At 45.8% G+C, this 21,721-nt stretch overlaps 1 protein-coding gene across 6 annotated transcripts; it reads right to left on the minus strand.

The window, feature by feature from the left end:
• Positions 1–18,721: 18,721 nt before the first annotated feature.
• On the minus strand, positions 18,722–21,379 carry SPAAR (small regulatory polypeptide of amino acid response). Of its 6 annotated transcripts, none has more exons than XM_073881360.1 (3): positions 21,294–21,370; positions 20,623–20,875; positions 18,722–20,327 (listed from the first exon to the last, which is right to left on the minus strand). In XM_073881360.1, the coding sequence occupies exon 3, from the start codon at positions 19,987–19,989 to the stop codon at positions 19,759–19,761; it is 231 nt and encodes a 76-aa protein (XP_073737461.1). In that variant the 5' UTR covers positions 19,990–20,327; positions 20,623–20,875; positions 21,294–21,370; the 3' UTR covers positions 18,722–19,758. The 6 variants fall into 6 exon arrangements, 4 of the variants coding, with proteins under 4 accessions (XP_073737461.1, XP_073737462.1, XP_073737460.1 ...); XM_073881361.1 differs by lacking the exon at positions 21,294–21,370 and adding an exon at positions 21,054–21,281 and having other exon boundaries at positions 20,623–20,795; XM_073881359.1 differs by lacking the exon at positions 21,294–21,370 and adding an exon at positions 21,054–21,281.
• Between the last annotated feature and the right edge of the window lie 342 nt (positions 21,380–21,721).

Genomic DNA, 21,721 nt, shown 5'->3' on the forward strand with positions numbered 1-21,721 from the left:
AGAATTTAGAAAGTGAGTCCAATTTTGAGAATAGATCTTGGAAGTTGGAAGGTTTTGCTTCAAATGATATTTACATTTTCTTATATTTATTTTAAATGAGTTGCGGGGCGCCTTGGTGGCCCAGTCATTTAAGTGTCTGCCTTAGGCTCAGGTCATGATCCCATGGTCCTAGGATTGAGCCCCGAGTCCGGCTTCCTGCTCAGTGGAGAGCCTGCTTCTCCCTTTCCCTCTGCCCCTGCCACTCATGGGCTCTCACTCTCTCTATCTCAAATAAATAAACAAAATCTTTTTTAAAAAATGAGCTGCATAAGGATACATATTTTGTTAATAAAATTTCCCATCCTTATGTTAGTCCTGTTGCTGATTTCTACTTTGCACCAGTAGGGGATAATCTTGCTACTGCAAATACACAAATGACATCTAGTGGCCATTTAAGCAAACTTCAGATACTTAGTGGAGCCATGCAATACTATTGTTAGAAGAGGCTACAAGGAGTTTTCTTCTTCAACCCTATGTACAGCAAGCATGCAGTTCCTCTCCAATGTCCCTGACGCCAATCAACCGGCATTTGCTGGGACACCTACAGTGACAAAGAATTCAATACTTCCAGAATCTAGCTTTTTTGTTCAGCCCTAGCAAATTCCTCCTCAAATTATGCTAAACTATATCCTCCAGTAACTTCTACCTTCACTCCTAATTGGGTTTAGTGCCTCTACATGAGATGCACCCAATCTCTTTTCTTCTGGTATATGAAGATAGTTCTTCTAGATAGTTCCCCTCCAGCTCAAACAGTCCTAGTCCTTCCTCTGATGCCAAAATCACCCAACTTTACCCAAATGTGTCTAGAGCATCATCAACAATGGAAAGAGTATGACAGCTCTGAAAATACCTTGGGAATAATAATGATGCTGCTAAGCTAACTCTATTTCCCCAGGATAACTGAGATAATACTGGTATAGAGAACCACTTTTGAACAAGCCCACCTTCTTGTTAGGCCATCCTCTGCTCCCTTGCTTTTCCTCTGAGTAATGGCAACCATTATCATTTTATATTATGGATGACCTAATCCTAATGTAATTGTTAAGGTAAAAATCACATAAATTGTTTTCTCTAGGAACAATGGCTACTTCTACTCCTGACCTCCCATCTCACATTCCTTGTATTTCCAAGTCAGGCACCTGTCTCCTGGCCCATGCTTTCAAAAAGCACAAGATGCATCAACAGAAACGAGATGACAGAAGACGGAGGAAAACTGTTCTTTGACCCAGGTCATCAGTCTTTCTCAAAATTATTGCTATGGTACCATACAATATAGGAGTCTATCCCCTCCCCCAGATGAAAATAATCAGAATGTATAAACTTTGAAATATTATTGGTCTCTGCCAGAATTACATTTGTTTCATGGGTGATTGCTGGACCATAGTTAGTGGTTGACTGGATGACAAAGAATGCTTGGGAGAAGGGGTTCAATCACCTTGGGGGGGAATTGATTACTTTGGGGGGATGTATTAGTTTCTAGAGGCTTAATTAGGTGAAGGGCTGATGGGGCTTGAGGAAAGGAAGACCACTGAGTATGTCTGGATCGACGGCGATCGTATTTTTGAGGTTGATTGAATTGATTAGATAAGAATTTTGATAAGATGTATAACTCCTGCTTTAATAACAAAATAAAAGGAAAGGTTTCAGCTATAAGTTTGGTCATTTTGGAGAAGTAACCTTTTTGGTTTGCCAAATATTAAAACTCTCAAGTCAAAATGGGCTGTGCTTAGTTATTTAAAAGAAATTAAAATATTCGACTCTCTCTGCAGCCTTTCCTTGTGCATTGTACATCAGTGTCAGTATTCACTCCGTTTGAGGCCCATCTGGTCTCTTAAAAAGCTAGCCACAAATAGCTCTCAATAGCACCTCTGGGCAGACACCAAAGAAGTAAATCCAATCCAAAGTAAAATGTAGTGGCTTGCCAGTGTTTTTACCGGTGAGGAATTATAGGAATTTAGCCATAGAATTTGAAAATAAATTGAAGTCTCTTTTTAGCCATTTTTTGTTTTTAGTACAGACCAAGATCCCATTCATTGCGACATGTTTTCATAGGCATGAATGGCTTATGTTTGATCCAGGAATAATAAATGATTGACTGTTACCCAGCAGCACGGTGGGGTGGGATTCCTGGCACTTTTATTTTTTTAAGCAAAGGAAAAAAACAACTGAGCAGAAATGTGTGTTCTTTCAACAGCTTTCTGTGGAAACATAGATTAAGGAGACCAGTTTTTTTTTAATCCCTTATTGCAATAATCACAAATACGGTTACATGAAGCTAATGGGAATACTGTTGAAATCAATATAAGTTATCTGACCTAGATGTGGCCTTTAGGGGCATCAAAAAACAAGACATCTTCAGTTTATTAAATTTTTTATCTTAATGAATTCTGGGTTCAAATATTTTCTTTTTGAATATAAATATTTGCTTTTGCTAAAGCTAATTTGAAATTCTTGAGCGTTGACTTGGGTATGCACAGAAAAGCTCAGTTTTGTTGGAAAAAGCTAGGAAATCCACTGGTGGAATTTAAAAAGCAACTAATGTGTTATAAGTCATGACATTTCATGGTACAAAGTTTTACAGTGTAGAACAATATTTAAAATTATTTTAAACAAAACCTTGGTGCTAGGCATCACAAAAGAAAAGTTTGTCTCACTTAAAAAGTGTTCTAGACTGACAATTCTCAAACATTTTGTCCTGAAGATTAGCAAAACTTAAAAGACGGATGATACCTGACGTTGATGAGAACAGAGAGAAATAAATACTCTTATATTCTGTTAGTGTTAATGTAAAGCAGGTCAATTTTTTTTAAATATAATGCCATAAAAGGACATCTGACTGACTCATTCGGTAGAACATGCAACTCTTGATCTCTGGGTCGTGAGTTCAAGCCCCACACCGGATATAGAGATTATTTAAAATATAATGCTATAATATCAGGTAGACATACAGAACAAGGAGATTGAATTAAAAAAAGAAAATTCAACCATCTTCCAAGAAAGAAAACTAAGGGGCCTACAAGTCCAAAGTCCTGTTTCACAAATGGTGTCCCCATGCCTTCCTGGGGAGGTGCCAAATTTAGCAAATCAATATACAGATGCCCAATTCAATTCAAATTTCAGATAAACCATGAATATTTTCATAAATATATATATACACACATAAAATACATACATTTAAAAGGTATATATTTTTAGTATAAGTACATATACTTTTACTAAAAAGAGTTTCCATTGATTATCTGAAATTGAAATTTTACTGGGCAAACTGTGTTTTATCTGGCAGCTCTAATTTAATATAAAAAATAAGAACAACAAGAGAGGAAAGTTTTGGGCGCCTGGGTGGCTCAGTCGGTTAAGCATCTGCCTTCGGCTCAGGTCATGATGCCAGGGGCCCGGGATCAAGCCCCGCTCAGCGGGGAGTCTGTTTCTCCCTCTACCCTTCCCCACAACTTGTGCTCTCTCTCTCTCTCTGCTCTCTCGCTCTCTCAAATAAATAAATAAAATCTTTAAAAAAAAAGAGAGAGAGAGAGGGGAAAGTTTTACTTCAGATTGCTGCTAAAAATCCTGCCCTGTGTCTCTTTTATGATGTCCCTTCCGTGCTGGCTTCGGCAGCACATATACTAAAAATATCATGTCCCTTCCCCCAGGGAATGATTATTGCTGATATTCTGTCACAGGAATTGCTCAGCTAGTTTCTTATTTTCCAGACACTGTTATCATTACACCTGTAAAAAAATACAGTCCATCTCTCAAAGGTAATGACATTTTAACATAACGTGCAATACCATTACCATGTGTAAAATTTTATCAGTAATTTCTTAATATAGTTACATATCTACTCCTTTCCAAATTTGGCATTTCCAACCCTCTCCTAATGTCCTAATCTTTTCTTTCATTTCTTTTTTTCTTAGTTTCTTTGAATAAGGATCTAAACAATCCTCACATTATGCTTTGCCTCTTTAAGTCTCAGTTTCTTCATCTGTGACCCCCTCATTATGCCTGAATTTCAGAAAGGCAAGGCAACAAAGATCATAACTGAACAAAAGCAGTGGTCTGAGGATTAGTCAAGTAGTTACTGCTCAGGATTTATACAGTTCTTTTCCTTGGGTTCAAATCACCCGTTGCCATGTCCACAGCATCCACGGTAGAGGAGAGATCAGGAACAGATCCTCTGCCCCATTCAGGTTGCCTCTCCTCTGTGCCACAAAGGTCATGGCGACCTTTGTTCTCAACCCTTGCTGCTGCCCAGGTAGGTACCCCTCTCTCAGTCTGCCTGGGAGCCTCTTCCCTGGAGACTTCCTCCCCCTTTGCCAACCCCCAAGCTCTGTGGTCCTTCAACCTCCCTGCTCCCTCCCCCTGGAGCCTTCCCTCGTCCCCTGCATTTGGCCCTGGTTATTGATCACTGGGTACCATCTTGTTTTCTCTTGGATGGAGCCAGAGACAATTTGAAAACGCATGAACATGAAGGAGATGAAGGGGAAAAGCCCTGAAGTACAGCCTCAAGGTCAAGCACCCATGAGACATTCAGGCTTTTACCACAGCCCAGGTTGTCCCTTAGTATATCATGTATACATTATTACGCCACAAAAGTCACAGTCTTTTTCTTTGCTTCAACTTGTGTCACAAAAGGTAAATTCCTGTCACCCAGCTTGGTGTGAGTCTCACTCATGCCAAAAGAGGAGTGGGTATGTGATGGGCCCTACAAAAGGGGTAAGGAGTGGGGAAACGCTGCCATAAAAATGGAGTTAGGTGTGCACAATAAATATATCCTGGGTGCAACAGATGAACAAAATTAGTAAAAGGCACCAATCACAGTGCCTGACGCATTGTAAATTTTCAATAAATGCAACCATGAAATAAGCATTATTATCGGATGATCACTGAGGTCTCTCCTATCTTACCACCACAGTTCTGAGGCATGAATGAGGCAAGATTGGTCCCACATCCAGTGAACACTGGAAGACCCACTTCCTTGGGGCCAGGACAGGGTGCTCAGAGGAGTTACTGTGCCTGTGGACTTTCCTTCCTCTTCAGTTACCTTCTCCCACTAACTCTGCAAGAGTGGGGAAGGCAGGACATTGTCCCTAGAGCCTTGGTGTAACCACTTCACATCTCAAACTTTGAATTGCTTCTGGGATCAAGCCCTGCACTGACATAATTGCTGAATCTTCACTTCAACTCCAAAAGGAAGACAGCTGGGTTCCTAGCCACGTTTTACAGGTAAGAAACCTAAGGCTCAAAGAAAAAATAAATTTTTCCCTGCTCAAAGGGTAAGCCAGGACTCTGGACCCAAATTCTTATCTTCTGATTCCCAGGCCAATGCTAGTTCTTTCCATTTTCCCATTTCTTTTTCATTGTTTTCAATCCAAATGATGATATTTTTTTTTCAGAGTACAAATTAACACATGCCCATTGTGGGAAGCTTGAACAAAATCAAAGCAGTATAAGAAGGAATTCCATCCCCTATGGTTAACCACTCTAAAATTTGGAAATAATTTCCCTCTGTTCATTTTTATACATAAATACTTTTATGTGATTGAGATTATATTGTATGTGCACATTTAAATCTTAGGATTCACTTAATTTTATATCTTGGCTATCCCTACCGTGTTACTAAAAACCCTCTGTTGACATCCTTTTAGTGTGAATAATCTTCCATTTTATGAAGATGCCACAGTTCTTGACTATGCCACTAATTGATGGACAATTATTTTTCCGATATTTTTCTTGTAACTAAGGATGAGATGAACATCTTTGTTGAGAAAACTTGATCTACTTCTTTGATTACTTCCTCAGGACTAAGTCCCTGAAGAGGATTGCTGGTTTGGCAGGTGTCTGGACCATGATGCTGTCAGCAGCAGCTCAAGGAAGGCTCTCTCAAGTTGATACAACTGTCATTCAGAAGAAAAGTAACTTCTAACTTCATTAAGTAAATTTAATAGAAAACTGTAATCTTTAACTTTCCAAAATATGCTTTGTATGTTTTGAAACATATTGGTCTCGTGTCTGACAGCTTCAGTAGATATAGAATTTACTAAATATTCCATTTGAAATGCAGTAAAGATATTACGAGATCATGCCAAATTTCTAAGTGCCATTAGAGTAAGTTGAACAGACCCTGTTGTTACCTAAGCTGCCAAATAGCAGAGGAGGTCCACAAGAACGGATCTCATAGCAACTTCGCCAGCCCCGAACCGTCCTCCCAAGTCCAGACTTGAATAACCACCTGCATATTTGACATCTGTACTCGGATGTATAATAAATCCTCAAATCAAATAAGCCCAAAATAGAACTCTCAGTTTCTCAGTGTCCTTCTTCCAATTTTTTCCTTCCCCATTTTTCCCATCTAAGTAAATGGGGACACCACCACCTACCTAATTACTCAGGCCGAGAACCTATGGATCATCTTCATTTACTCCCTCCCTCATCCCCTACATCCAATGCATCAGGGAATCCTATTCGTCTCCTTCAAAATATATTGAAATTGAGCCCATTCTGTTGGTACACATGCTGCCCTGCAAGCCATTCCTGATGTTTCAAAGCATGTTCCTTCCCAGCTCGAAACCCTCCAATGGTGTCCTGTCGCCCTTGGGAATAAAATCCCAATTCCCATACAATCTGTGTCCTGTCCACCCTTCGGCCTCCCCTCCAGCTGACATCTTTCCAAGCCCCTTTCTCGCTGACAAACTTCCCAGTCCCTTTTTGCTACGAGACTTGGCACGTGCTTCGTCCACATCATCACCCTGTGTTGCCCTTCACATCACTCAGGTCTCTGCATAAAGGGCATCTTTCTGCATGCCAAAGATGGACGCCCTCCCATCCCCCTACACCTTTATTCTTTCCCACAGCACTCATTACCCCCTGACAAACAATCTCGTCATTCGTTTGTTTACCGACTATCTCTCCACTGGACTGTCCACTCCATGGGGGAATGCACTTCCTCCGCTGTGGTTATTGCTAACACACAGTGCCCAGCACAAGGCACAGTACAGTCATTAACGTGCTCAAATAAATATTTGTTGAATAAATGAATGAGGTAGAAGGTTTTCACTATGAAGAATGTGCATTAGACTCACTTGAGCTTATGACAAAGAAGGACAAAGGAAAGGTCATTCTCTGCAACTTGAGCTCCCACTGGAAGAGCAAGCCTCTAAAGCACAAACCACTAGACAAACGAAGATTATTATCATTATATCAGTGTGGCATCGTGCTAGATGCTGCGTGCTCTGCAAAAAGGGACACAACATACTGCCACACGAATAAAGACAGCAGCTGGTTGAGATGCTCACAAAAGGCTCTCGACCAAGAGAAAGTCTGTTGTAAGGACAGAATACTGGGGAGTTAAAGAGAGCATTTAGGAAAGTAATCACTTCAATTTTAAGAAAAGAACCTTGAAAATTAGTTTTGTTTTCAAATGCTAATAAAAAATTAGTGTTTATCCCAAAGTAGTTATGTGTGGGAAAAGTGAATACTTCATCAGCGAAGGTTAATCCACCTTAAAGCAAGGGGATCCCATTTCTGATTTCTGTATTTGCGCCATGAAATTATCCAGCTGATGGAAGTAGACAAGAGTGTCATCTAGTGGCCACTTTTGTGAACTACATCTCCTTGAAAGGTCAAGTCAGAGACAACCATAAACTATGGTCCAACTTGCCAGTGGTTACCAGATTTCCAGATTCACAGACATATAAGGATTTTTGTGGGTTTTTTTATGAAGACTTAAAAGGGGTTGTCAAGATCTCATTTTGTTGATTTAGGATGTTAAATAACAATAACAAATACCACCTTCTATCTAAAAACAACAAAAAAACATTTTAACACCCTCCAAAATAGAAAGAACATAATCTCAGAATAAAGGAAATATACTTCAAGTTGCAAATATTTAGCTTTATAAAAAATGTACCATGCAATCTTTTCTTTCCTCAATAGGAAAATGAGACCTGGAAAGGTTTACAGACAGGTACCAATGTGGAGACTGGTATTTGGGAATTCTGCTCAGCTGATGAATCTTTCCTGCAAAGGCCTCTGCTTAAATCCTCTCCACCAGGAGAGGCGCTCCCCTCGACCACCTCCTTCCAGCCCTGAGACGGGCTTCCCTGTAACTTAGGGCAGATTCGGCACCCTCTACCCAAGGGTCCTGGTTTGGGCCTGGGAGTCTCCCAGAAGACACCTAAACCCTTCTTTATTCTGATGTGTGAAAGCGGCTCTCAGATCCCCACCACCCCTAATCTCATCCCTGGTCTAAACCCCCTAGTTCTTCAGCCCCTACTTACACTCCCAGCCCGCAGGGCAATAAAGTACATTCTATGCCTTCCAGGGCTCCAGTTGCTACAAAGTTAAGATCATAGACATTTGTGAACAGATCCTGTGAAGAATCAGAAGTCTGAAAACTTCTTTTCCCAGGCCTACAGCTCAGAGCAGTACAGAAGTTTTCTTAGGTATCAACCTCTTGACAAACCCACAGCAAGCACCCGGGGGGAGCCACGGTCTCTTACATTACAAATTCCGTCATCCATACGGTTAGGTCCAATCTCCTCGCAGACACCCCCTGAGTCACTGAGTAAGGCTGAGGTCTTTCATCGACCGCCCTCCATTACTGACCTTTCTTAGTCTCTTGCTAGTGGGCTGTGCTTTCCATAGGAAACAAATGGGTGAGTCTGCTGTTTCATTTGTTCCAGCTGCGAGTGATAGAAAGCTCATTCTCAACAGCGGTTTAGATAAGATGGTTTATTTCCCTTTGGTGTACAAGCCTAGAAGCGGGTGAGGTATGGTGCCCCCACAATATCAGAAACCTAGGCCCCTTCTACCTTGCTGTTCCATTCCAAGTTCAGTTTATGGTCTAATGTGACCTGGGTAGCTCCAGCCATTACAGCCACTCTCTGGCCAGAGGGAAATCAGAAAGGCAAAGTACACGACGCTCTCTCTACCTCAAGACGTTCCCCAGAAGTTGCACACCACTTCCATTGGTCATTCCTAGATCCAGAGGAGGCTGTGTTGTTGTTGTCACTTTTCTGATAATAAGGAAGAAGGGGGACACTAAGATTGGGGGACAACTAGCTGTGCTGACAACAACTTGTATGACATGTGCTCAGCATCAGACACAAGGTCAAGTGATTACTGATCCAACCCTGGTGGCCAGCCTCTCTGGAAAATCACTAAACTTGACATCAAATTGTATAGGACTCCACAATTAAAATCCCCTAAAATAAGATCAATGACCAGTGGGCAAAATGAGGACCCACAAAAATGTATCCAGTGAAATCGTGATCATTCAAGCAAATGGATTTTTTAACTCCGATCTTCTCGATTAGTGTTGCCATGCAAGAATTCCTTCCTGGCATTTCTCAGAAATGTTCTGTTTTTCCAAAGCCCAAATCCTAACTAAAATAAGTTGAGAAATCTAGAAACCTAGGGAAAGTATTGTCCCATGAAAATTAAAACTTAACGATCAAGTGGGGGGATGGGCAAACTAGGTGAAGGGGATTAAGAGTACAAACTTCCATTTATAAAACGAATAAGCCACAGGGATGAAAAATACAGTACAGGCAATATAGTCAATAATATCGCAGTAAATGTGTGGTGACCGATGGTGATGACACTTACTGTGGTGAGCATTTTGTAATGTAGACAATTGTGGATTCACTATGTTGTACTCCTGAAACTAATATGAAAATGTCAATTATACTTCAGTGTTTAAAAAAGATTTACTTGGGGTGCCTGGGTGGCTCAGTCGGTTAAGCAGACGGTCAGGTCATGATCCCAGGGTCCTGGGATCGAGCCCGGCGTCGGGCTCCCTGCTCAGTGGGGAGCCTGCTTCTCTCTCTCCTCCCCTCTTGTACTCTCTCACTGTCTCTCCTTCTCTCTCTCTCAAATAAATAAATAAAATCTTTTAAAAAATAAAAATAAAAAATATTTACTTGATCAATTCGGGGACTGATTGTTGTATTATTTTATATTTTACTCTGAAAAAATAAAAATAAAAAACTTTTAGGATAGAAAAACAAACCAAGGGCGCCTGGGTGGCTCAGTTGGTTGAGCAGCTGCCTTCGGCTCGGGTCATGGTCCTGGAGTCCCGGGATCGAGTCCCACGTCGGGCTCCCAGCTCGGCGGGGAGTCTGCTTCTCCCTCTGACCCTCTTCCCTCTCGTGCTTTCTATCTCTCATTCTCTCTCTCTCAAATAAATAAATAAAATCTTTAAAAAAAAAAAAAAGAAAAAGAAAAACAAACCAAAAAACAAACAAACAAACCAAACCAACTAAACAAAAAAACCTTAATGATCAACATAGAGATGTCACTCCTTCAAAGGAATCCACTGATGTCAAATCGGAAGCGTAGAAGACGCTGAAGCATGCGCTGGAAAATTAAGGTGGACGGTTCCCGAATGGAATGCCATTGGGCTTGCCCGCCGCTGTTGCGGTGTTGTGAGCAGCGGCGAGCTAGCGCGGGCTCGCACGGGCTGCAGAGAGCAGTTGTGCGCATCTCTTCCCAGCGCTCAGGGACATCACAGTGGGAGCTGGAAATTGACCATAGTGGGAATACTTATACCTCCCCTCCGAAACGGGCAAATGCTACCTATCAGGGCTTTTCTTTTTCCCCCAGAGGGTTGGTTTACCAGCACACACTGGTTTCAAGTGTGTGTTTGTGGACTGGTCTGCTTCTAACAGTAAGTCATTTTTACAAATAAAACAAATATTAGTAATTTTATGCACATAGGATACTTATACAAGTCCTATGAGTAGTGTTAGAAAAAATAACCAATTTTGAGGCAAAATAAGTCCTTCTATTGGCAATTTCAACAAGTGATTCTGTGTAGTGTTACTAAACTTCTCAATAGGTCTGAATGTTAATATTATTTGAAAACTTCCCAATAATGATTGCTGGCATTTCCAGGTGTTCAAGTATTCACTACAGGCTACAGTTCTTTGTTAATATTCAGTAAAAGAGATGCAAAAAGAGTACGAGGTGATCGTTTTTGTAGAACACCCCAACATGAAATCAGAAACCGCAAGAAAATCTGAATTGGCAAGAACAATATTGAATTCAACAGCAAAATCAAGATTAAGGCAAGCAGACAAAATTGTAATTAAAAAAGGAAATGAAGGGTGCCTGCGTGGTGCAGTCGGTTAAGCATCTTACTCAATTTCGACTCAGGTCATGATCTCAGGGTCATGGGATCGAGCCCCGCGTCAGCCTCCATGCTCAGTGCAGAATCTGCTTGGGTTTCTCTCTCCCTCTGCCCCTCCCCCTCGGGCTCTCTCTCTAAAATAAATAAATAAGTCTTAAAAAAAAAAGAAACGAACTTCTCTGAAGCAACATGTACCCTAATGCCCAACTTTTTTTAAAGAATTATTTATTTATTTGACAGAGAGAGACACAGCAGGGAGGGAACACAAGCAGGGGGAGTGGGAGAGGGAGAAGCAGGCTTCCCGCGGAGCAGGGAGCCCGACGTGGGGCTTGATCCCAGGACCCTGAGATCATGACCTGAGCCGAAGGCAGACGCTTAACGACTGAGCCACCCAGGCACCCCCCTAATGCCCAACTTGAAGATGTTTGGGACACACTCTCAATTCAACCAACATTAGTGCAAAATGAAAGAAAGTGTTCTACATCTGGAATGCTTGTTGCAAAGCAAATATCAAAACTATCAGATGGACTAATTCACATTTTTTAAGTTCATTTTGTAAATCATAACTTTTAAATATCAAATATTTGCACTGTTCTCTTTCCATTTTAAGTGATTTTTTTATTTGGCATTTATTTTGTGTTACCATTCCCTTCCTTTTATCATTTTCTATATCCAGAATCTGCACCAGGTAGAGATCAGTTTTACATGCTCTTTAAATAACCTTGTCACAGTATATTGGCTCATGAGGATAATAATAATATAAAACCGTATTATTTGCTGAAATCTTTAGTATCGTATGATCAGAAAATTATTCAGTTTATTATTATGGTCTCTCATTTAAAAGCATGTAAATAAGTATTATGAAAGATGCGGAATGATTCACAATGTCAGGAAGCTTGAGAATTCCCAGAAATTCCAATTTGTCATTCCCGGCTGTTGATATTAGTATCAGTTGGAAATTTGGAAACACTACTCTGGATCACTGATTTTCAAACTTTTTAAAGCAGCCAACCATTAGCATCAAAGTTCACCTTGGAAACAGAGGACACAAAAGATATAAAAGGAAGCTCTGGCTGAAGGAGAAAGAATTAGGAGCTGGGATTCTGTCCCCAATGTTGCAACCAAATTGCTGAGTGACTTGGGGCCCGGCACTTAAGTGTCTCTGTCTTGGTTTCCTCACTTGTAAATTGCAACTGACGCTGCTCCTACCGGGACCCTGGCTTGTTGTGGGAGGCAGCTGAGACGTTGCTCAGAAGGGCTTTGCAAACTCGGGACGCCTCATACAGGGTTAGGTGCCAGATAGATAACGGATGTCCACACACCTGATACAACTGTTGTAATGTGAGCCCAATGGGGAGAGCAGACTGGAACCCAAGACACCCACCCATCCTGGCCACTTTTCTAGACTCTCTGCCAATGTCTGTCCCTTTTAAGAGGGGGAGCTTCAAGCTATAAACAAGACCTTGAGTATAAAGTGGAATCACTCTACACCTAGTTGGGATCAGGCAGTAGAACACAGAAAATTGTACTCCTCACACAAAGTGATGGGTTATAGAAAGGGAAGTATGAATTGTGTGCAAGTTGCAAGTTCACCGAAATGGGAGTCAGGAAGTTGCATTTCAGTCTGGAACTGCTATAGAATGTAGAGGAATACGTCATTTCCCCTGCCCAAACTTCAGATCTTCAGAACTATTACATCTATAAAAGGCCAGGGGGGCCTGGATGACTCCACATTTCCACAAGGATTCATGCTGCCGCATTCCCCAGCTGAGCTCACCCAGAAACAGGAATCAGTTTTGTTCATTTGCATCCGGAATGTTCTTGCTAAGTGGAGCTCTGGCATTCCTCAGCCTGAAGAGCTTTTTGCAAATAACAGCTATTTTCTGAACAGTAGCAGTAAAGTTCGCTTTTCTTAACCTTTGCACCATCTTTAAAAAAAATATTATTATGTGCACAGAAAAGCAACACATGCTTGTTAAAATAAAGTCAAACAATGCAGAAGTACACAAAGTCAAAAGTAAGTTTCCTCCTCCCTGCAAGCCTATCCCCCAGTGGTAATCATATCCTTCCAGACTTTCCAGGTGTATATGTATACATATACGCATATGAGTAATTTAGGAGTTTTTTGGTTTTGCTTTGTTTTCTTAGGGAGAGGTACTGTTTATTTGCTCCCCCACCCTCACCCCGTTTCATGGGACCATTCTGTAACTTGCTGTTTTTTCTCTATTTACAGTGGGCAGTTTCCAAGTCAGTACATTTTTGTAGTGGTTATTATTCCATTTTGGATTTACTTAATAATTCCAATAGGGACACATACATTTACCTATTATTGGATACTTTGGTCTTTACAACGTTTTTGCTATTCAAAACAATCCTCTAAAAAATAGTAATCCTGTAAGAACAGCCCTGGACATAGATGTTTGCACACATGTGCGGGTATTTCTGTGTATTGAGATTGCTGGAGAAGCACATTGCCAACACCTACGCAGAGCCTGACAACCCACAGTGCCACTCTTAGCCTGTTCCCAGCAGCATCTGTAAAGTGTGATTTCTACCTCCACGTCCCTCTCTGTAGGGTACTGCAATCCCCTGAGCCCGACAGCTTTCTTCAGCTCTTCAGATGCCACCTACTCAGCCAGGACTGGGATTAGCTCGAGGAGCAAATTCTAGCCTAAGTCTTGGTGAGCAATGATGGTTAAGCCAAGGATACTTTGCTGTTGTAACCATAAACTCAGTGACTTAAAACAACACATGTATTATAACAAATTTGTTATAGATAACAAATGTATTGTCTTAACCGTTCTGGAGGTCAGAGTCCAAACTGGGACTCAGTGGGCTCGAGTCAAGGTGAAGGCAGGGCTGGGTTCCTATCTGCAAGCTCTTGGGGAGAATCTGTTTCCTTGCTTTTCCGTCTCCAGCTTCTAGAGGCTGCCAACATTCCTTGGCTGGTAGCCCCTTCTCTGTCCAAGTCTTTCTCTGACCTCTCTTGCTTCCCTCTTCCACATTTAAGAACATTTTGATTGTACTGGGCCCACCTGGATGATCCAGGCTAACCTTATTTTGGGGTCATTTGGTTTTCGACTGTGATTCCACCTGCAAGAGTAATTCCCCTCTGGATATAATATGACATATTCACAGGCCCCTGGGATTAGGATGTGGACGTCTTTGGGAGACCATTATTATGCCTAGCGCAGATACCAAGAGCCTGAAGTTGAGAACAGAGCCCACATAGGAGAATTCTAAGGAGTTTAGATGTATGTCTGAGAAAGATTCTTCCTGGGGCCAGGCGGGCAGTGGTAGGGTAAGGACAGGGAGGTCAGTCGGAGATTACAGTGGTAAAGCTCATGCAGGGACAGCAACAGGGAAGCTTTGTTCACATGTAGATTTCCCTGGATCTCTGACTTTGAGGAAAAAAGGGGTCTTTGCCATACCCAGTCCTAATGAGCAGCCCATGAAGCCTCACCCTGATAAACATCTGTCAAGAGCGGGACCTCAGCCCTGAGTCAGCCCACCACAGCCTCCCGGAAGCTTCGCACCTGCTGAGGAACAGGATTCTGTCCTGTTCTGTCTAGACGATGTCTGAGAGCGGGAAGATCCTCTAAACCCAGCTGTCAGGAGGGGCTCACCCCTGCCCTGCTTCTCCTCCACATTCTTGGCTCTGCAACCAGGGAGTTGTTTCTCTCTGGGACAGGCTGGATTCTGGAGTCAGTAGGCCATGAAATAACATGTTTTCCAGAAAAGTACCTTCCTTAAAGAAAAACACTCGTTCCAAGGAGTAGAAAAGGGTCATTGTGCCTTGCCAGGCCCCCACTCTCCTTAGGACATGGCACAAAGCTCCTGTCCAGGGAAACGCAGGGCAAATCAGATCCCAGGTACTCTGGCCTTCCCTTCATTCTGAAGATAGGAAACGGTCTGCTGAGAGGTGGCGGGAGGCAGACCCCATTTATGGATGAAAGGACAGTTGAGCTTTGCGCCTGTGGGTTCCTACCACAGCAGGGCTGTAAGGCATTGGTCCAAAGTGCCTCACAGTGAGCAGCAAGGTTCCTCAGCTACAAAATAGAGGGGATGGGGTGGCCGTGAGCTCTGAGGAGAAGATCTGTAGAAAGCATGGAGCTCCATGCACAGGAGAAGTCCAATGAATAGGAACTGGTAACAGCAGGAGGACCAGAGAGAAGGCTGGATTTGGAAACCGGGTTCAAGGGAGGCTCCGCCCCAGATCTCTTAGGTGACCTTGAGCAGCCCCTTCCCTTGCTGCCCCCAGATAAACACTCCTGGCTCTGCTGGCGAGGCAGAGGCGCTTGCGGCTGGCCTGTTCCAGAGCCCCTCCCTCTTCTTACGCAATGAGCCGCGCTGGGCCGCAGGGCAGGAGCATCTGGGCCACCACACACCACACCACTCACACGACACACACCTCACGCACGTACGCACTCACGCCACACACATCACACACACACTCCACCCTCACGCCACAGACCCCACGCATACTCTTGCACCCACACACTCCACATACATAAGGAAAGTAGAATTGTAGGAGCTGCTCGTCCCTTCTCTGGGTCATCCCTCCAGACTTCCTTAATCCCAGCTACCCCACGCCCAGCTTCCAGCAGATGCTCCTGCTTCGCTGAGAAAACGGACCATCCAACGTGACATGCTCCTCTCTCTTCTCCCCCCGACAGGCAAGCACACAGGCTTTATCTTCACTCCCGAACATCTTTCCCAGCAGCATTGCTGCACTGCATGCCACCATCTGGGCCTGACCCCCCGACCCCCTTCCTGAGCTCTGACTCCCAGGCCCATCCTGGGGACCCCTCTGTGGGTCTCTTCCTTGCTAATGTACTGTTAGTGTCTCCCTCCCCAATCCTCCTTGCTCAACACATGCTCAACCTCCCTCCCATTCCTAAAAATAATAGTCACCTCTCTCTCCCTCAGCATGGTGCTGTTCTGGTCAAAATACATGGCTCTTCTTCCCTTCAAATTATCTTCAACTGCAACCTCCCCTTCCTCAGCTCCCACTGATTCAACTGCCCTTTCACACACACACCCCCACACAGGCATGCACCCCACACACACCACCGTAGGGCCACTCCCTTCACTCCACTCAAACTCTTCTCACCAAGGTCATTGTCAACCCTCATGTTGCAAAATCCAAGGTCTCTGCTCTGTGCTCACTGTCGCCAGCCCCCCTGATGCTTTCCACCAGCTGACTTGTCCTCTCTGAGAGCCACTTTCTCCCTTGCAAGGTTGCCAGATAAAATATAGGGCACCAGTTAAAATAGACTCTCAGATAGACAACAAATAATGTTTTAGTATAAGTCTGTCCCAAATAGTGCATGGGACATACTTATACTAAATACTTTTTTTTTTTGGTCTATCTGAAGTTAAAATAACTAGATGTCCTGCATTTTTATTTGCTAAATCTGGCAACCCTACTCCCTGCTTCTCTGTCCCATGTGCTCCCCACCCTCCTGTCTCTTCTTCAGCTGCTCCTCCCCAGCCTCCTCCTTCTGTCGGCCTGCTCCGGGGTGCTGGCCTTGCCTACCTTCCCTTCTCAAACTCCCTGATCTCTGGGACAGCTTCTCCCACATCCTTGAGCCCAGCTCCACTCGAGGCTGGCCTTGCCCAGAGTCTCCAAAGACCTCTCGAGCTCCTTTGTAGCAATAGCAGATTGCAATGCTGGTGTGTGTTGTGTGTGTGTGTGCTTGGAAAGACTACTTGTCCAACCCAACAAGCAAGGCTGCCTCTTTGTTGCCTTCATCATCTATTGCCCAGAAACGTGCCGGCCAGATGTGGAAGCATCTGGAAGCATTCCAGATGTGGAAGCAAGAAGTGCTTCCCTCGGGAGCTGGCTGTGGTCCAGCCTCATCTCCTCTCACTGAATTGCCTACTCCCTGCCCCCACATGTTCTCTGAATCACCACTCGTGCTGCTCCCTCTGGAACACCCTCTCTCAAACTCTTCCTGTTGAAGTGCCCTCTTTTCTTCAGGTCTCCTGCCAGGTTTCCTTGGGTCTCCCAGCTCTCCCTCCCCTGAGCACCTGAGTGTGTTATGTGCAGCCGTGTCTAGGTCACTAAATTGGGAGTTCACCAAGTGCTGGGACCATGTCTGGTTGACTCCCATGTTCCTTGGGCATAGCCTGGTACACAGTTGGTGCTCAGCCAGTGTGTATTGATAGAGGAGTGAATGACTAAATAAGAGAACAGGTGACAGAATGAATGAACAAATGCTTGAGGAAGGAAGGAAGGAAGACTCGGTGAGTGGATGGATGGATGGATGGATGGATGGATGGATGGATGGATGGATGAGCGGGTGAATGGGTGGGTGAGTGGATGAATGGATGGATGGATGGGCAGATAAGTGGGTGGATTAGCAAGTGAACAAATGAGGAAACTTGACAGACTGCCCATCACCTACAGTGTTAGGTCAGGCTCCTTGCCATCGCTTTGTTTCCAGAGTCATGTGATTCCAGCCTGCAGACTCTGCTTCCATGGACCCAAGGAGGTTGTGACCACACAGCACAGGGAAAGGGCTCTAGGCCTGGGGTCCTGATACTTGGGTTTGGCTGAAAGGCACCTGACCTGGACCAGAGCTGACTTTGCTCTCTCCTCCCAGACCTTGCACTTCTGTCTCTGCCCATCTGGAGCTTCCATGCCCAGGTATTTCTTTGTGTCTAGACATGCTCCCCTACCTCTGATGTCTGGGCACCCCTGAGAACAGGTCCCTGCTGAGTTCTGAGAAAGGCACCACCCAGGACCCCTTCAAGGAAGGACTTCAGGGGCAGCCTCAGCTGCAGAGCTGCTTTGCCAGAGGTCAGACCTTGGGGGACAGGGAACAGGGGTGGGCCGCACTCAGAGACTGAGCAAAGGTAGGAGGCGGGTATTAAGGGCCTGCATCATAATCTGATTTGTTCCTCATCTAATCCTGCTTTCTCCTCATTCCCCTCACAGATGTTGACCCCTATAAACATCTTGCACCCCGAACTTCGTCTCAGTGTTCATTTGTGGAGAATGCAACCTGCAACCGTTCCCTTCCACGTGCATCTAGGAAGGCCCCATTTGGGGGCTTTTGGGTCCAGAGTGACCACAACAAGCTCCCAGGAACTCCTGTCCCTGGGCCGTGCCTCTCCCTTCCCCATGCTCCCCTACTCCATCCCTCTCTGCCAGCCTGACACTCTCCCTGCCCCCTTCCCCCCTCTGCACCTCTACAGCCACAAGCCTCTCTCTGAGAGTCCTTCCTGTGGCCAAGATGGCCTGTCTGGGTACCTGTAGAGGCCAGACCCCTGGAAGGGTCAGTTTTGCCCCCTTCAAGAGGCAGAGGGCTATCCATTCAGGGCTGAATGGAGACATATGAGCCAGGAGACCCAGAAGTTTGCACCCTTCAAACTATATTCTAAATATGGCACAGGATTTATTTCCTGGTACAGAAAAAAAAACAGATTTTCTATTAATAAAAACTGAGCATCTTTTTTTTTGTGACAAAAACAAGAGCTTTGTTACATGCTCTCGATGTAACATAACATTTTAATTTATTTGGAATTATCTTTCAGTTCATGATTTTTCTATCATTCCCAAGTGACGCAAGTCACTCACATTCTCTAAGAACAGAAGTGACCTCTAAGAATATAGTAATAAAGTCTCATTCAAAATATGTTTCAAAGTCTTCTTTCTGGCTTTCCTGTTAATCAAACAGCTTGTACTTTCTGTGACTTTTTTTTTCCTCTTCTGTTTCCTTTTGTAGTTTTTAGCCCTGGTTCTTGAGAGACCTATATAAGGATATACATTTTCTTTTTTTTTTTAAGATTTTATTTATTTAATTGACAGAGAGAGAGAGAGAGAGAGCATGAGAGGGAACACAAGCAGGGGGAGTGGGAGAGGGAGAAGCAGGCTTCCAGCTGAGCAGGGAGCCTGATGCGGGGCTTGATCCCAGGACCCCGGGATCATGACCTGAGCCGAAGGCAGTTGCTTAACCAACTGAGCCACCCAGGCGCCCTAAGGATATACATTTTCAATTATAAAATAAATCACTTGTTCCCAAGGAAGCAGCCCTTTGGTTGCAGAATTGCAGGTCTGATTTCAGGCAACCGACAGGGGACAGGTCTCAGGGTTGGATTCTGTGCAATGTGCCCTTGCAAGGAACAGAACGACTCGATCAAAGGGGCAGATAAAAATGTAAAAATGTCCACTTGGGGGCACTGTTTCTTCTGGTGGCAATAGAACCAGTTGTACGGGCACGCTGGGGTAACCTGAGCGAACTAGCGCTCTGTGCCCAGTCAGCTCCAGTGATATTGCAGTCCCCGGTAAATCAGAAGAGCTGGCCTCAGTTCCATCCGACTTTACCCAGTCAGTCACTCACTCTTCAGGCCTCTCCTAGGCCCCAGCCTGTGGGTAGGGTCCAGCTGAACTCTCAGGGCTCGGAGCTGAATTCCACATGGTCCCAGCCCTGCGGATCTCCCAGGCTGGCGGGCACAGCAATCTGGGCTGGGCTGGGACGGGGAGTTCGCCCAATACAGCCTTGGAGGAGTGGGACACCAGGGAAGGCTTACTGGGGGGTGAGTGGGTCTGACCCACCAGCAGAACAAATCCTGGGGACTGTGAGGCCTCACATGAAGGTCCAGAAGTCCCGGGCACCCGCCACCGGCGGCTGGGCATGATGACCCAGCCCCGTGAAGAGAGAAGCCTCCTGGTGAAACGTGGCCACTGTGAAGCTGCGGCCAGGGCCCCCCTGAGGATCCTGGGTCCTCGAGTCACAGCTGAAGCAGCAGAGGAGGCAGGTGATGGCTACGGTGACCACAAACAGCACCACCACCATGCCAATCACTGCTGTTTCCATGGCCCCGTGTGGCAGGTGACCTGCTGAGCAACCAGGGCCGAGTCTTAGAGCCTCAGCTCCCCACCCGAAACAGGGGGCTCTGGGGGGTAGCAGGCGCCCTGCTCTTCCAGCCGCACTCCTTGTGGGCTCCTAGCAGATGCCGGTCTGAGGCCCCGGGTCACGGCCCCACCAGGCCGGCGGGCACTCCGCATTGCGCCATCAGACCTCAGCTGCTGTCTGTTACTGTTTTCTAAGCCTCTGGCCAGGATCCCAAGAGCCGTGGTCAACTCCACTGGCAGCTTCTGGAAGAAGAGCTGTCCTGAAAGATGTGAGCTCAAGACTCCCCGGACTCGGAGGGGCTGAGGAAGAGGGAGCAGAAGACTTTGCTCAGAGGGAACCTTGCCAACCCGGCCCTCTGGTGCCGCCTACCCACTTCGAGAGAGTTTGTCTGCTCGGACAAAAGACAAAATACTCCCCCTCCTGGGGATCCAGGATGAGCCTGGTCTCCTCCCCTGGAAGAACCTTGGGCCAGTCCTTGAGTCAGCCTATCTGCTGCCTCCTGAGCTCCTGGCCGCCGGCACGGGGCAGGAACGCAGGTGGGCAGGAACGCAGGTGGGCAGGAAGGCTGCCTGCCCCCTTGGTGACTGCACTTACCCCACCCCCACGCACACCCGCGCCGTTCCAGCCCTGCGCAGTCAGGTTCTCCACTTGGCCGCTCCGGGTGAGGGCTGAGCCAGGCCAGGCCGCTGAGTTAAGTCCGCCAGAAGGGCTGCATCCTCTCACTCAGTCGCGGCTCTTCCACCCTGGGCAAGGTCGGGCTGGGGGCACTGCAGGGGCACCACGAGGGCCACGGGGCCTTCGGCAGGGGCTGCGGTCCCTTTGACTCGGCCTCCTTTTCTACATGGGGCTGGGAGAGCGCTGTTTAGAGAAGTCAGGGTATGCTCCCACCAGGACCTGAACCCCTTCAGTGACTTCCGACGGGGCTCCTTTGCCGTGTGGTTCCCGTTCCCGAGAAGCCCTCTTTGGCATGGCCTCCCCCCAGCCCTCACACCTGCCGCCCACGCTCAGGTGCTATGACAACTTACCCCGGGCTTCCCCGAGTGACAGCGCTGGCTGTACACGGTGCCGTGGCCTCCTGACATGGGGGCCACCCCACAGGCCAGGCCATGGCCCACTCATCCCTGGGTGCTGCAGCCTTTGTCCTGCTTGGGACAAGGCTCCGAGATGTCTGAGTAGCCGTGAGCACTTCCTGAATTCCTTCCTCCAATTGTGAGTGTGGGCCCAGGACCTGCACAGCTGCCTGCCCCCTTGGTGACTGCACTTACCCCACCCCCACGCACACCCGCGCCGTTCCAGCCCTGCGCAGTCGGGTTCTCCACTTGGCCGCTCCGGGTGAGGGCTGAGCCAGGCCAGGCCGCTGAGTTAAGTCCGCCAGAAGGGCTGCATCCTCTCACTCAGTCGCGGCTCTTCCACCCCCTGACACCACCCCACTTCCAGAAAGGAGGCTTTACCCAAACTATGAGGAATGGAGTGGAGAGAAACAATGCTCCCAGGTACCAGACACAGCCAGGCATTATCTCATATAATGGCTCCAGCAACCCTGGGAAGTGATATTGTCTCCATTTTACAGACAAAATGCATATAGTCAGAAGTTAAATGACCTGCCTGTAGCCTACTGCTCATTAGTCATAGTGATAACAAGAGCACCAAATGGCTGAAGGGGTAGGGGGGGCTCCCCTCCTTTCCCTCCTAG

Source organism: Callorhinus ursinus, unplaced genomic scaffold, assembly GCF_003265705.2.
Source record: "Callorhinus ursinus isolate GAN/ISIS: 27379988/994484 unplaced genomic scaffold, GSC_fseal_2.0 scaffold42, whole genome shotgun sequence".
Taxonomy (NCBI): Eukaryota; Metazoa; Chordata; class Mammalia; order Carnivora; family Otariidae; genus Callorhinus; species Callorhinus ursinus.

Bases quoted from the DNA above. Each gene is read 5' to 3' on its own strand.
- SPAAR (XM_025852813.2), bottom strand. From the start codon at position 19,989: ATGGAAACAGCAGTGATTGGCATGGTGGTGGTGCTGTTTGTGGTCACC.